We start from the raw sequence: 14,860 nt of genomic DNA on the forward strand, positions 1-14,860 counted from the left end.
TCCTAGTAGAGAATTAGCAAGCAAAAATAGAGGTAGGATGTCAAGGTAATAATAACCCCACTTTTGTCTCTTTTTTACTTGTGTCTTTTTTCACTCTCATGCATATAGACACATTCAAGTTTCCTCTTTATATACAGTGTTGTTTACATATATAGAACTTAAGAAGTCACTGTGGCATTATAGATTACTTTTTAAAATAAAATTTTTTGTAACTTGACAACTCATGAAACTAAAAAGTGTGTGTGTGTATGTATATATATATACATATATATATATATATATATATATATATATATATATATATACATAAAAGGTACAACAGTATCAAAAACAAAAAGTATGTAGTGACAATTCAAAAAATTTCCTACATGGATCACTTCTTGGTAATGTTGTTATTTTTTACCAGATCTTTTTAATCACAAGTTTTAGGGGATAGCACGGAAGTATTTAGTTGGATTGAAAAAATGTATCAAGCTTGTCTTGATGTAGGTAAAATTTGGTTAATTTGCTTAATCTCACTTAGCCTTAGTTATTGGAGTTACTAATGCTTGGGGTGATGGTAGAGAATGTGTTAACTGATGTGAAAGCACTTTTGTAATTAAAATTGATCATTTAAATCTAAGGTAGAATTTCTTATCGACCTTTAACTTACTCCTCTTACTCCTTTCATTAGGAGGCAGTTGTTATAATTTAATTTGTTATGTGAAAATTAGTTACCATTTGTAAGTAAAAGACTGATGTTTTTTGGTAGCAAATACTTTATTCAAATCTATATCTGCTTCTTCCACTGAATTGTTTACCCTCAGGAAGGTTGTTTCACCTATAGTTGTATTATAGTACCTGTTACGTATCATTCATTCATTTACTGAATCTATTTTGGATACCTCTCTGTCAGGCAGTGTACTAGGCTCTTGTTATACAGTGAAGACTGACTTGGAGATAGATGGAGATTATAAGTGTCAAATAAATGTTTTTGATGGACTTTGTAGGAAGTTAACACTGGGTTTTTGTTGTTGTTTTTGTTTTGTTTTTTTCCCATTTTCAAATGAGTTTTCCCCAGACTGATAGAAGAAGAGGATGGTTTGATCACCAAGATAGCCAGATTGGAAAGAATTATTTTCTGTTAAGAAAGGTAGATTTATCATTTTTAAATAGGAGAAAATTTTCGAATGGAAACAACGAAGCCACTTTATCTTCAACTTGAATGAGAATTTAACCTTTGATGTCATGAAATTCTTTCCCCACAAAATTGATGAACATGGAGGACAGACGAGTTATTTTTAAAACCAATAAAGAATAGTAGAATAGAATTTTTTCTTTTTTTCCCTTCATGGCTAGGTGGTTGGTACAGGTTCGTAGATCTAAAAAACTTAAGAACAACACAGGAACTAAAAGTAAGCAGAGGAGACATTGAAATGTAAAGTCCTGACTGTACTTTCCAGATAGAAAACCTGATTAAGCCAAGTTGTTTGTTAACTGTCACAGAAAGAAGAGATCAGGGCAGCTTGTGTGGTGTAAAGAATCCTTAATTCCTTCTTCAAGGAGATAAAAGATGCTGTGGAGAATATGTGGGATATGCTCTGAGTTAATTTTTTACATATTTGGAAGACTTTAAGTAGAAAGGAACTTGATCATTATGCCATGTATTTTTACGATTTTCAGTAGTAACATGATGAATGATTTGAGTGTGGAAACTAGTTAGTGCCGGCTGCTTATAGCAAAAAATTGTTCACATTTGGATTTTCCTTGTGTTTGTGTGTGCTTTTAATTGCACTTTAATTAGTGCTATAAACTTTGTATGTATGTATACATTGTTTATCAGACCATAAAAGAAGACAAAAAGTATTAGAAAGATATTGTTTTGCCTTGTAAATATAAAATTATGTATTTTAAAAATGGAATTGGTTTCTACTATGAAGGTGTAAGGCTTTGTCTTCCATACTGTTGTCTCCCATACTGCTATGGTGAACAAAATGTGATCCCTTGCCCTTAAGAAATTTATCTAGTAGAGAAACTAAGACATGTGTACAAATAACTGTAATATAGGATAAAATATGGTAAGTACCAATAATGTGGAATAAAGTGTATTTGGTAGGTAGGGTATTTATTGATATGCTAATTGATGAGTCAGTACAAATTACTTGTCTATTATTATGTACGAGGTGAATTCCATGTTTTATGTTTTTATGTAGCCAGTACTGATTTCCCACCTTCTTAGAAAATGTTTTGGTATGCCTGTTTTGACTCTGTATAGAATGATAATGAACTTAATTGAATAATAAAATTTTAAAAAATTCACTTTATCTATGGTGTTTCTATTAATGGTAAATTTTCTTTCTCAAAAGTTTTTTAATCAGGTTCTGATGCTTGGGAAAACATCTATCAGCGATTTGTCAGAGCATGTCTTTGACTTAATTTTGGAGCTCTATAATATTGATAGTCATTTGCTGCTCTCAGTTTTACCCCAGCTTGAATTTAAATTGAAGGTAACTATTCTAAAAATAATATGGTTTTATCAACCAGATTAACAAAGCGCATTATTTGTGGCTTTTTAATCCTTATAGTGGTTTTAACTGAATGTTACAAATGTGGTGGTATATTACTGTTATTTATTTACAGGTTTGTGCCTTGCATATTTGTGTATCTCCAGTGCCTGGCATGGTGCCTAGCAGATAAAATCTGATGAATTAATGATTAGCAGGATGATATTTTCCTTCAGATGTTTTCCAGATAAATTCTGGGTTGTGACTAACTTTTGAGATCATAGCTATACATCAAACTTTTACGTTTTAAAGGCATAGTTTATAGTGGTTCCCAAGACCCCTTGATGTGCCATAAAAATAGTTTAGGGTCTATTATCGACATAGGGTGAAATATTTTCCCTTTATGAATATTATCTTGTACTTGCCTAGCCTATCTTGAAAGCTCCTTTGCTTTTCACATGGCTTTCTGGAATCTTTCGGTAACGTCTTTATTGCCTTGGCATTAAATTATGCCATAAAATTGAGTTTCATTTGCAGATTTGGGGCATATTTTCTCTTTCAAATTGTTACATAAAGATTAAATAAATCTGGTTATAGTTAATACTGTTTGATGAACCCCACTGTACCACCCAGAAAAGTTTTTAAATGATTTCTGTGTTGTATTTCTTGTTTCTAAAAATTTGAATTTGTCTCTTTGAAAACTACAAAATAAATAGTTTATGTTGGTAGTGTAAATACCCCCCAAATGCAGCAAATAATTATTCTCATTTTATTCTGGGGCATATTTTTGGTGTATTTTTCAAGTGAGACATTTGATTCACTGGCATCCTCTACCCCCTTTTTTCATGTAGTTAGCAATTTTGATGAGGCAAAAGGCAGTCATACCTTTAATTATTTGTTGCTTTGATTTTCTCTAATAAAAATATTGAATACTGTAAGAAATACAAAAATAAGAATTATCATCCCTGCTTTCAGCAAATTTAACATCTATTATGGGAGGAAGAGGAAAAAATCCGTATCTAATAAGAGGCCAAATATTATAAGTATCATAAAAGATACAGACAGCATACAATTGAAGCAAAGGAAACAGCATGCAGAATGATATAGAGGTAGGAAGGTGCTGGGTGAATTTGCAGAACGCAAAGAATTACAGTTGCGTGGTAGCATAAAGTAAGTTTAAATCATTCCTGGCTGCCCATTAGAATATTCACCTGTGGAGCCTTAATAAACAAGCAGATGTCCAGGCATTAACCGAGATCAGAATTTCTGTCAGTGGAGTCCAGACATGAGTTTTTGTTTGTTTGTTTGTTGTTTTTTAAAAGCCTTATAGGTCATTCTAATGTGCAGCCAGGGTTAAAACGTACTTTTTTAGAGGAATAATCAAATAATAGAGATGAGTCAGGTCATATCACAGGGGCTTTAAATGATGGGCTTTGGCATTGGTTTAAAATTTAAAAGAAAATCTGTACAGTGCCATCCAATACCTTGAATATTAGTGCTTTTAACAATCTCTAATTGTCACATTTTGTGTTCAAGTGTAGTATTGTGGCTGGCTCATTCATTTAAATATTGTCATTTGTTGGAGGTACCAAAAGCAGTAATAAAATTTGAGTTCTCATCCCCAGAGTACCCATTTTCTATATAAAGTGGAAACTTTAGTTTTTGCATGTGTAAGGCTTCATCACGTCGTTGAACTCCATTATGAATCTGATGTACGTAGATGAACTGACTCTCCTGTTGGGAGATTTAGTGCATATTTATTTCTACAAAGGGCTTAACAAGTACCTTCATACATAAGTCTCTGTTTACTGTAGGATTGGCCTCTATCAGTGTCTATTCTTAAAGACCACAAATAGTTTTTCAAGGGTCCCAAGTAGGTTTGATGCAAGTTAGTTTTTGATTTTGATTTTGAATGGAAACAAGCCTCAATTGTAGGAGGGGCCACTAAATCTTAATCAGACTTTGGGATGAATTTTCATGTAGGAGAGTACTCCTTTAATGTAATTTGAGATGATTAGAATATTTAAGGTAACATTTAATTTTATGAAAAACATATTAAACATTTTTATGTATAATTTTTCAGCTGAAGTTCATAAAAGGTTTTCTGTGGAATTGGAGATTAAGGGAAATCATGGGAAAAATTATTCTCAGTATATCTACCTCATGGTTTTAAAGCTGTGGTTGTGTTTTATTTTAGAGCAATGATAATGAGGAACGCCTTCAAGTTGTTAAACTGCTGGCAAAAATGTTTGGGGCAAAGGATTCAGAATTGGCTTCTCAAAACAAACCACTTTGGCAGTGTTACTTGGGCAGGTATATGATTTTGGTGTCCTGTTTAAAAGTAATATGTATTTATATCTACTTACTATTTTAAAACAGCACCCACATTTAAGATTGTTTCCTGAAATCATAAAAATGAGGGGTTTTATATTTTGAAATTCTTGAATGCTGATGGCGATTGGCCATATTTACAGTTTCCCCTTCTTATTTTGTCTTCAGTAATTTTTAAAAGATACATTTAAAAAGCTATCTCACAAAGTATTATAATCATGAAATTGAAGTGTATTATTACATAGTGATTAATTCCAACCAAAAATACATCATGGTGAGATATAGCCTCTCCACAAAAAAATTATATTTAATTAGATTATTTGGAGACATTGTAAAGATAAAAGGGTGTCCATAGAATGAATAAATAAATGATTATGTATATTCCTCCTACTAACCTCCTTTCTACATGTCTTATGATAATGAGGAAATGATAACCTGGGCTTCTTGTATGCTTTTAATGATCCACAAACCTCCTGAAATCGGTTAAAAAATTTTGAATGTGTTTCTATATTTTTTCTATGAGAGGGGTTTATTTTATTACTTTTCTAAAGATACCCCGACCTTGAATATGTTAAAACCACTTCCAAGTGCCCTGGCTGAAACCTACTTTGACCCTGAGGATAGAGGAGGATTTTTTTCCCCCTTTTATTATTATGCTTATAACAAATAATGCAATTAAGTCATAAATAAACAAGTAAATAGGATTGAGATTCTTACTCTATTTTCTTTGTATTGAAATATTTGCATTGTCATCACCACTTTTCTTTCCATTTCGTTACCAGAACTATCAATGATTATGATAAAGATAATCTCTTCTGGTCTTGTTTTTCTAATTTGTCAAATCATATAAGCCTTTATATGTTAAGCCCTAAATTCTTACTCTGTTTTCTTATCTCTTATGTAGCTCAATAATAATATTTAACAAGGTGTGTTAAACTAATAAATATTAGCCCATTGTCATTTTGAGTTTGATTTCTAGACTTTTTCCCCTTAAATACAATGAGCAAGAGGGCAAATTAGTTTAATTAAACTGTGCAACTAAAATCAAAATCTATTTTATTTAATGTGCTAAAACAAATACAATTTTACATATAGACATTTAATATATCTTTAAATCAGGACTTGGATTAGCCAGACTTTATTTTATAGGATTTTAGGAGGAAAAATTCTAATTTAAATTTTTTACCTTTTGATTACATTGTAATTTTTCCTTTTTTTATTAATGACATAAAACTTGCATGTTATTACCAATTTTAGGGAGCTAGAGTATTTTTTTAAAGATGTCTTTTTAATGGTTATTTGGTACGTGTTTAGTTGAGAAAGGTTAAAGTATACAGGGATTGAGTACTTGGATTCAGAACACTCAGGAAACTATATGAGACCAGAGACTAGATTTTACAGACTAGACTTTTTTTGAGTGTACTTCATAAAGCAGTTTGTTTCCTAATAATAATCTTTTATGAGTAATTTGTTGCTCCTTCAGAAGACTTTTTTTCTTTCTGATGCTAGATTTTGTTTCTTATGGTATTAGGTGATACAAGATTTGGAGACTTTTTGATCTTTGGGAATTAAGACTTATGAAAATGTCAAATGGAAAATTCTTGCTTCACTTTAACGTTCTTGTTGTTACTTAAGATCTAAAAAAAACCCTACTGCTTTGTAGTCCACAATGAACTTATGTATATAGGCTTTGAACATCAATGGTTTAGAGACAACTAGTCATCATGTGCTTCCTGATGGAGGAACACAATGCCATTATCAAGTAGTCTTGCTAAAAAATGAACGTGAATATGATCAAGTCTCTAGACCTGATTCCTAATGTGCAGGATTTAGGAGAGAGGGGAACCTGTTAATTGACATCAGAATGATAAAATTATCAAAATCTAAACTGTGGAAAAACACTACACACACAAACACAAAACAGTTGCTTCACCAGATTACAAAGGAAAAGAAAAAGAGAGGGGAAATATAAGAGTAAAAGATACTTAAATGACTTATCAACAAAAGAGTTTTAACTTTTTAGAGATACATACTAAGGTATTTACATATACATGTAAAAATTTGCTTTGATATTAGTGGAAATAATTATGATAGATAGGAGTAATTTTGGCACAATTTTAGAGTCATATAAAGTAATACAGGGTTTAGTGCAAGATCTACCAAACATTTGTGAATGTTCTGTATTTAAGAAAGAATAATTTGAGGAAAAGCTTTCTTTTCAATGTGGGATTTAATAATGTGTATGTGCATTATGTATACGCATATACTTGCATAAACAGATATATTTGAAATTATAGGGCTTCCTTGGTGGCGCAGTGGTTAAGAATCCGCCTGCCAATGCAGGGGACACAGGTTTGAGCCATGGTCCGGGAAGATCCCACATGCCGCGGAGAAACTAAGCCATATGCCACAACTACTGAGCCTGTGCACTAGAGCCTGCGAGCTACAACTACTGAGCTTGCATGCCACAGTTGCGGAAGCCCGCACGCCTAGAGCCCATGCTCCACAACAAGAGAAGGCACCGCAGTGAGAAGCCCGCGTGCCACAATGAAGGAGTAGCTCCCACTCACCTGAGCTAGAGAAAGTCCGCACGCTGCAACAAAGACCCAACACAGCCAAAAATAATAATAAATAAAATAAAATAAATAAATGTATATATAACAAAAAAGAAAGTATACTATTTATAGGAAAAATTTTGTCATTCCAGTTCTTATATTTGAGCCAAATGTGTACTGTTTAAACATCCTCCTTAAAAGTACATAGTTCTCACAGGAGATTAACCTAGTTTAATATAGAGGTTCCAAAGCATTCTTACATACATAGTATATCAAAAACTTTGTTAAAATAGTCTGGTTCTGCTTTGAATTATCCTGTATAAATTGTTTTTTCTTTTAAATTTATTTATTTATTTATTTATTTATTTATTTATTTTTGCTGTGTTGGGTCTTCGTTGCTGTGCGAGGGCTTTCTCTAGTTGCGGCAAGTGGGGGCCACTCTTCATCGCGGTGCGCGGGCCTCTCACCATCGCGGCCTCTCCAGCTGCGGAGCACAGGCTCCAGATGCACAGGCTCAGCAGTTGTGGCTCACGGACCTAGCCACTCCGCGGCATGTGGGATCTTCCCAGACCAGGGCTCGAACCCATGTCCCTTGCATTGGCAGGCAGATTCTCAACCACTGCGCCACCTGGCAAGCCCTGTTTTTTCTTTTAATTAGAGAAATAAATATAAATTAAGTGCAGGTTAAACACTTATCTGTCTCTCTTATTTTAAAGATTACTCTGTGACTTTATATTTTATCAGGTTTAATGATATCCATGTACCAATTCGCCTGGAATGTGTGAAATTTGCTAGCCATTGTCTCATGAACCATCCTGATTTAGCAAAGGACTTAACAGGTACTGTATACCCATAATGGCAAATATTCCTAGATGCTCTTTGGTGAAAAAAATTGGTTTTATATATAGGAAAAAAAAAAACTTTTTATTTTTGGTGGTTTTTTGTGATTATTGTCAGTGAAGTCTTCTTGTTTCAGTTCATCATCATGGTGAAGCTACATTTTTTATCTCCTAGTACCTACATAGGCTAGAAGCACTTACATAAAAAGTAGCGTTATCAGAGACAATATTGGTTTCTTAATTTAAGAACAATTCTAAAAGTATTTCAGGTATTTGGATTTGAACAGGTCTTGACTTTGCATAGATTATGGGACTTCAGTCGTCTTTAATATTTTGAGAACTTAGGTGAGAGTCGTTAATTTATGAACTAATTTAACCATGCCTAATGGAGGTAACTTTTCTGAAATCTGTATATTGATGAGGTGTTTCAGAACTTTGCATTTTTATAGTAATGAGAATACTGTGTATCTGACTGTTGCTGCTCTGTTAAGGTTTTTAAAGTTATGAAATAGTTCAGAGAATACGGATGAATACGGCAGCCACTGTCTTCCTCAGAAATGTTGGCATTTTGCTGTATTAGCTTAGGAGGTTAAAAAAAGAAAGTAAATTGTAGATACAGTTGAAATGCTGTTCACAAACTCCTCTCATTCCTACTTCTGTAGAGGGTAACCTGTCTATTAAATTTGTTCTGCATTCTGTTCATGTTTTTCTATCTATGTCACATGTGTATCTGTACATAAGTTATACATAGTATTCTTATGTTATTTGAAAATTTTATTGAAATAATTTGAATTTGATATAGTTGAACTTATTCCTACTATCTTACTTTGTGTTTTCTATTTTGCATACCTATTCTTTGCTTCTTTTATTTCTATTTTTCTTCTCTTCTGCTCAGCTGATTACTTTTCTTCTCATTTTTCCTTTTTTTATCCATATGGGCTTGGAAGTTAACATTCTCCTTCATGCTTTTACTGCATAGTTGATTAATAAAGTCTGAAGTTAATCAGAACACTAGCTTCTTTCTGAGCAATCAAGGACCCTTGAATGGTTTACCTCTGAGCACTATCTTCCCATCTTTCATATTATTGCTTGTTATTATTTAGTTATTTAGTCTTTTTAAAATTTTACCAACTTGTAGTACATTTTAAACTGCTTTTTATGGGAGATACCCTGCTTGGAGAACCCTCTGTCTCCCTACTGACACCTGAACTTGGACTGCTCGCTGTGTGTGAGCTTCTGCTTTATAGCATTCATCTTAAGATGATCCGTTCTTCCTCTCTCTTTTGCCTTCCCCCTCTCCTTCCCTTCTTTTCTCCCCCCTTTTCTTCTGTGTGACCCTGAGCGTGTGTGTGTGTGTGTGCATGCGTGCATGTGTGTGTCTATGTATGTCTGTCTGTTTCTTCCTTTTCTCTTCCTCCTTCTCTTTTATCCTGGATGTTTCTTTTACTCTGGAGCATCCTTTTCTTGTGTTATGGGTGCAGTATTCTCTGAGAATATTAATGATAGTATTTTGGAGTTTTCTTTTTCTTAAAAATGTCTGTTTCACCCACTTGTTTTTCCCACTTTTTATTTGCTTTTGTCTGTATTTTCCATGTTAGAGGCTTTCCTCAAATGCTTGGCAATCCGTGGCTGTCGGCTTTTATTAAGAGTGGGGGACTAAATTAAAAGCTGTTCAGAAAGCCCTGAGCATATGGATGGGATTGTTGACTCTGAACTTCACTGTAGGGTGATCGGGGTGGGTTGTTTGTTGGAAAACCTTTAGTTTAGATACTTTCTCTTTGGCTATTCATATTCCCCAGAAAAGAGTATCCTACCAGGAGTTTAATTTTAATTGCTTGTGTCTTTGGGACACCGTATTATTACTTTATTTTTTATTATAGAGTAGTATTTCATTGTATGAATACACCATAGTTTGCTTATATCCTTTTTTTTTTTCTTTTGACGGATATCTGGGTTGTTTTTGGTCTGGGGTGATTATGATTAAGATTACAGTGAGTATTCTTGTATAAGTGTTTCTGTGGATTTATGTTTTTATTTCTCTTTGGAACTACTTAGGAGTAAAATTGCTGATCATAGGGTAAATGTATGTTTAACTTTATAAGAAATGACCTAGTTCTTCATAGTAGTTGTACTATTTCCCACTCGCACCAGAAATGTCTGAGGGTGCAGTTGTTCAGCATCCTTGCCAACATTTTGTATCATCAGTCTTTTTGGTTTTAGCCATTCTCATAGGTCTTAATGTTTGTTCAGCATCCTTGCCAACATTTTGTATCGTCAGTCTTTTTGGTTTTAGCCATTCTCATAGGTCTTAATGTTTGTTGTGATTCTAATTTGCATTCTCCTGATGACTAATGAGATTAGCCATCTTTTTATGTGCATATTGATATATATATTCTTTTATGAAGTATCTGTTTAAATTTTAAACCCATCCTTTTTTAATTGGCTTGTTCGTTGTTTTTTTTTTTTTTTTCTTGTTGATCTGTAGTAGTTCTGTACATAGTCTGTATCTTTTTAAAGTATTTTTTCCATAGTCAGAACTTCAATGCATTGTTTACTCTTGGCTAAATAATAGATATTTTGTTTTTTTATAGCTGTCTGAAATATACTTTAGATGTGAATAATTTCACCAATAACCTTTTTAGTCCTTATCATTGTTTTGAATGTTTTGCTTTATCAAAGGATAGTGTACAGTTTCATTTCTTATGAAACATTTATCTTGTTATGTATTTCCTAGTCTCTAGCCTCCTGGCACATATTAATTTTTAGAGTTGGCTAAAAGACAGATTTGAAAAATCTAGGGGTCTAACTATTAGTGCAGATTTTCAACCACTCCATTCCATGTTTTCAGCTGCTGTCTTCATCTCTGCCTTTCTCATTGCTTGGTGCCTTGAATTTCAGGGTTCTTCTACCCTGGAAATGAGCTTGTCATGACTTTTCTTTCCCTTTTAGATTTCATCCTTCTCCTTTGTCCCTGGGCATTTACCAGTAATCCATCTGCCAAAATTTTGGTGAGAAATCTCTTCTGCTATGATCTCTTCTCTTGTTACTTGTCCCTTTTAAAAGACATTTTCTTAGGGTTTCAGGAGTGAGCTGAAATAAATATGTTAAAAACATACATTTATCTTCTTTTCTCCATAGTGTGTTTATGAGCTTCATCCTGTTCCTTCAGCCAAGTTTTGAGGGACGTAGCCATATTGGGAAGAGTATTGTTAGATGCTGCATCATGCTGACTGCTGAGAATTTCTTCCTTGTCCTGTTTTCTCTTCCTCTGCACAGTTAATATCTATAAGTCAATAGCTCTTGTATATACCTGTTTAATATGAATGATTTGTTTTAGTGAAATGAGGATGCATCTGAAAATTGATGGTGTGTCATTGGTTTTTCCATTTTGTAGTGGCACCTGAAATAATAATACGTATTGCATTTGAAACAAGTACAGCGAAAGTTAAAATTCCTGTCTTTATCTTGATGGGTAAATGAATTTGAGATATATTTAGCATGGGGCATTTGAAATCAATACTAAAAATAACCTTCTTTTTTGTGATACATAAAATAATATTTCCATTTCTTCAGAAGTTTTTTAGCGACATGTTGTCTTAAACACTTTTTGAAATAGTTCCTGTTAGTAGAGGATGCTCAAGGTGGAGGGGCTTAGGACCTGGGCATTGATTTTATGAGCTTTTGCATTATATTGTTAACTGTTAATTTACTGAGACGTAAATCCATTCACAATCATAAGCACTGTTTGTTTATAGACATGGCTATGTATGTTACTCCAGATCCAAACAATGAAATTTTATCTTACTGGTCATATAATTAAAAAGCTGAATAATAATTTATGTTCACTTGTGGTACCTCTTCTTTAAACCTAATATATCATTACTGAAGATTGTTAATTTTTTCTTTCAGCTTTCTCAGTGCCAGATCTGAACTTCCATGTTTTTGACTTTAAGATTCTCCTCCAGTCACTCGTAATTGTTAAATGTTTCATTTCTTCTGTCTTCCCTTTGGCCTTTCTTTTAGTTCAGTTAAACAGAATTGCCTTACGGTCTTTCCTGTAATCCTATTTCTCGGCTGCCATTACCTTAATTTTACTCTTTCAATAACCTCACTAAGGGTTTACCTAGTTAAGGGATAGAAACTTGAATTCTCTAGCCTTTTCCCATTAGAACCACTTGACTTGAATATTTTAACCATTTAAAAAACAAAAGTGAAATATTTAACATTGATACACTTCTTGGTTCATTTATATGGTTTGTTGAATTAATGAGTTTAGGAACTCCTTAGTTAACTACCCTGTCCCACAAATGGGGAGGGGGTTTACTACTCAGTTGCATGTAAACTACTGTATTTTGCCTGAAGGACTGACCTTCTTTCCTTCTTCCTTCTCTTGCTCCCTTTCTCTCTTACCTACTCCTAATGTTTTTGAAATATTGAACCTTCTACTTAGGTTTTGTTTTTGTTGTGGTTTACTTTCAAAGATCTTATGCAATCTTTTAGAACATTTTAGTTGTCAGAGTTTCATTTTAATCAAATAAAATTTTATCTTTCAGAGTATCTTAAAGTGAGGTCACATGACCCTGAGGAAGCTATTAGACATGATGTTATTGTGTCTATAGTTACAGCTGCTAAAAAGGATATTCTTCTGGTCAATGATCACTTACTTAATTTTGTGAGAGAGAGAACATTAGACAAACGGGTAAGTAGGGTTAATAATTATTAGTAGGTTTGCATTTTGAATACTTGAAGTTTAATAGTATTTCATTTGAAAATATTGAGATTTAAATGTAATTAGCCCTTTTGGGGGGGAGGCATTTTAATATCTAAAATAATGTTTATGAGAAGATTTTACTTTTTGTTACATTAAATTTTATTAGTTTTTCTTTATTAGTATTATTTGTTCTCATCCTCAAAATGGGCCAGCTCTAAATGGTAGAGTAATCAGATGTTTAACCTGTACACTAATTTTAGTAAGTGACTTTTGAAAAGGCCTCTGAACACAACTTCTCTTTTCTCTTTTTCCTTTCATTGAGTATCAGTTCATAGTCCTCTAGCTGATTGTATTATAATTTCTATGGAATAGAAAATACAAGATGTTTTCTTTTTTCTTTTAATTAATTAATTAATGTATGGCTGCGTTGGGTCTTTGTTGCTACATGCAGGCTTTCTCTAGTTGTGGCGAGCAGGGGCTACTCTTTGTTGTGGTGTGCAGGCTTCTCATTGCAGCGGCTTCTCTTGTTGTGGAGCACGGGCTCTAGGAGCGTGGGCTTCAGTAGTTGTGGCACACGGGCTCAGTTGCATGTGGGATCTTCCTGGACCAGGGATCGAACCTGTGTCCCCTGCATTGGTAGGCGGATTCTTAACCACTGCGCCACCAGGGAAGTCCCAGAAATGTTTTCAACATGGCAAAGCTAACCCCAGCAGAGCAGCATGCTTCGAGCCTATCTCCCGTGATCCCAAACCTTCCTTCTAGAGCACTGAACAGCTCCACTCTTTAGTTAGTGGCTTCTGAAGAGAGCAGTGTCTCTTACATTTGTATTCCATGTTGCCTGGAATGTATTAGGCACTCAGTAAGTGTTTCAGTGAATATTTATTCTCCCCTCCTCCCCACTGCCTTTCCTTGATGGCATGGATTTTACAGACTTAGACTTAAGAGTAATTTTGGTGAAGGATGAAAATCTTTGGTGTATTTAGGGGTTAATAAGCAAAGAAAGTGGGAGGCCTTTTGGTAGATATGAATAGCTCTAACTAGGTAAAAACTTCACAACATTTTGAAAGTCACTTGTATGGTCGATTGTGCTATCTCCATCATTTAATTCTCTCTTTGATCATGTGGGTTGTGGATGGAGAATACCTGGACAGGAATTGCATGGTTTTCCCTCCAAATCTATAGGTATTCAGAGCAACTTATTTTAGTTGATAAATTTAGACTTGTTGTTAATGAATATTTCAGTAGGGAATTAAACAATGAAAAGGCCAAAAGCTATAAAGAAGGAAAAGGAGGTTTGCATCATGGTAGGATAACAGCCTTCTAAGTGTTCAAGTAAACTTTTTCATAATTACACTTAGAATTTAACCTAAGTATTTGTGTATTATTGGTATTATAATTCATGTATGTTTTTGATCATCACGTTGTGTTCATCATAGGACTGCTTGGTTTATTCATATAAATATTAATTGAGTACCAAAAAATAATTAAATATTTTTATGTTACTGGCAGTATTAGAATATGCTCTGTATCTTTAAATTTTCCCTGAAGTAGCACTTTCGGGAATTAGAGATAAGATAGGGAATTGGAGATAAAGTTTTTACAAATATATTGAATTCTTATTTTATGAGTAAAGCTTTTGAAGTCTTTTATTTCAGTATGTATGCAGTGGATGGATGAAATAAGGACTATTATTTACTGTAATTAATTGAAAGAGAAACCAAGAGAAAAATGTTGCTGTGAGTGACAGACTGCAAAGGAAAAATTAATAATCTTCGCAGATTCATGAAGTTCTAAATATTACTTACATCCTACTGATTATAGTGCTGTGTTTATGTAAAATTTAAGATTAAACTCATACCAAGATAATTAATGTTAGGTATACTATAACAGATATGTATTTATTTTACAAAATAGTTGAATACATTTATACCTGAACGTCTT

General features: G+C 33.5%; 1 protein-coding gene across 9 annotated transcripts in view; it reads left to right on the plus strand.

Moving 5' to 3' along the window:
- Positions 1 to 14,860, plus strand: part of PDS5B (PDS5 cohesin associated factor B) — a 231,882-nt gene that overhangs the window by 125,741 nt on the left and 91,281 nt on the right. For all 9 annotated transcript variants that reach the window (XM_059902735.1, XM_059902736.1, XM_059902734.1 and 6 more), the window contains 4 exons: positions 2,346 to 2,486; positions 4,681 to 4,796; positions 8,114 to 8,208; positions 12,762 to 12,907. In XM_059902735.1, the coding sequence (XP_059758718.1) occupies positions 2,346 to 2,486; positions 4,681 to 4,796; positions 8,114 to 8,208; positions 12,762 to 12,907 (498 nt within the window). The remainder of the gene's footprint in view (positions 1 to 2,345; positions 2,487 to 4,680; positions 4,797 to 8,113; positions 8,209 to 12,761; positions 12,908 to 14,860) is intronic.

This window comes from Balaenoptera ricei, chromosome 18 (assembly GCF_028023285.1).
Source record: "Balaenoptera ricei isolate mBalRic1 chromosome 18, mBalRic1.hap2, whole genome shotgun sequence".
Taxonomy (NCBI): Eukaryota; Metazoa; Chordata; class Mammalia; order Artiodactyla; family Balaenopteridae; genus Balaenoptera; species Balaenoptera ricei.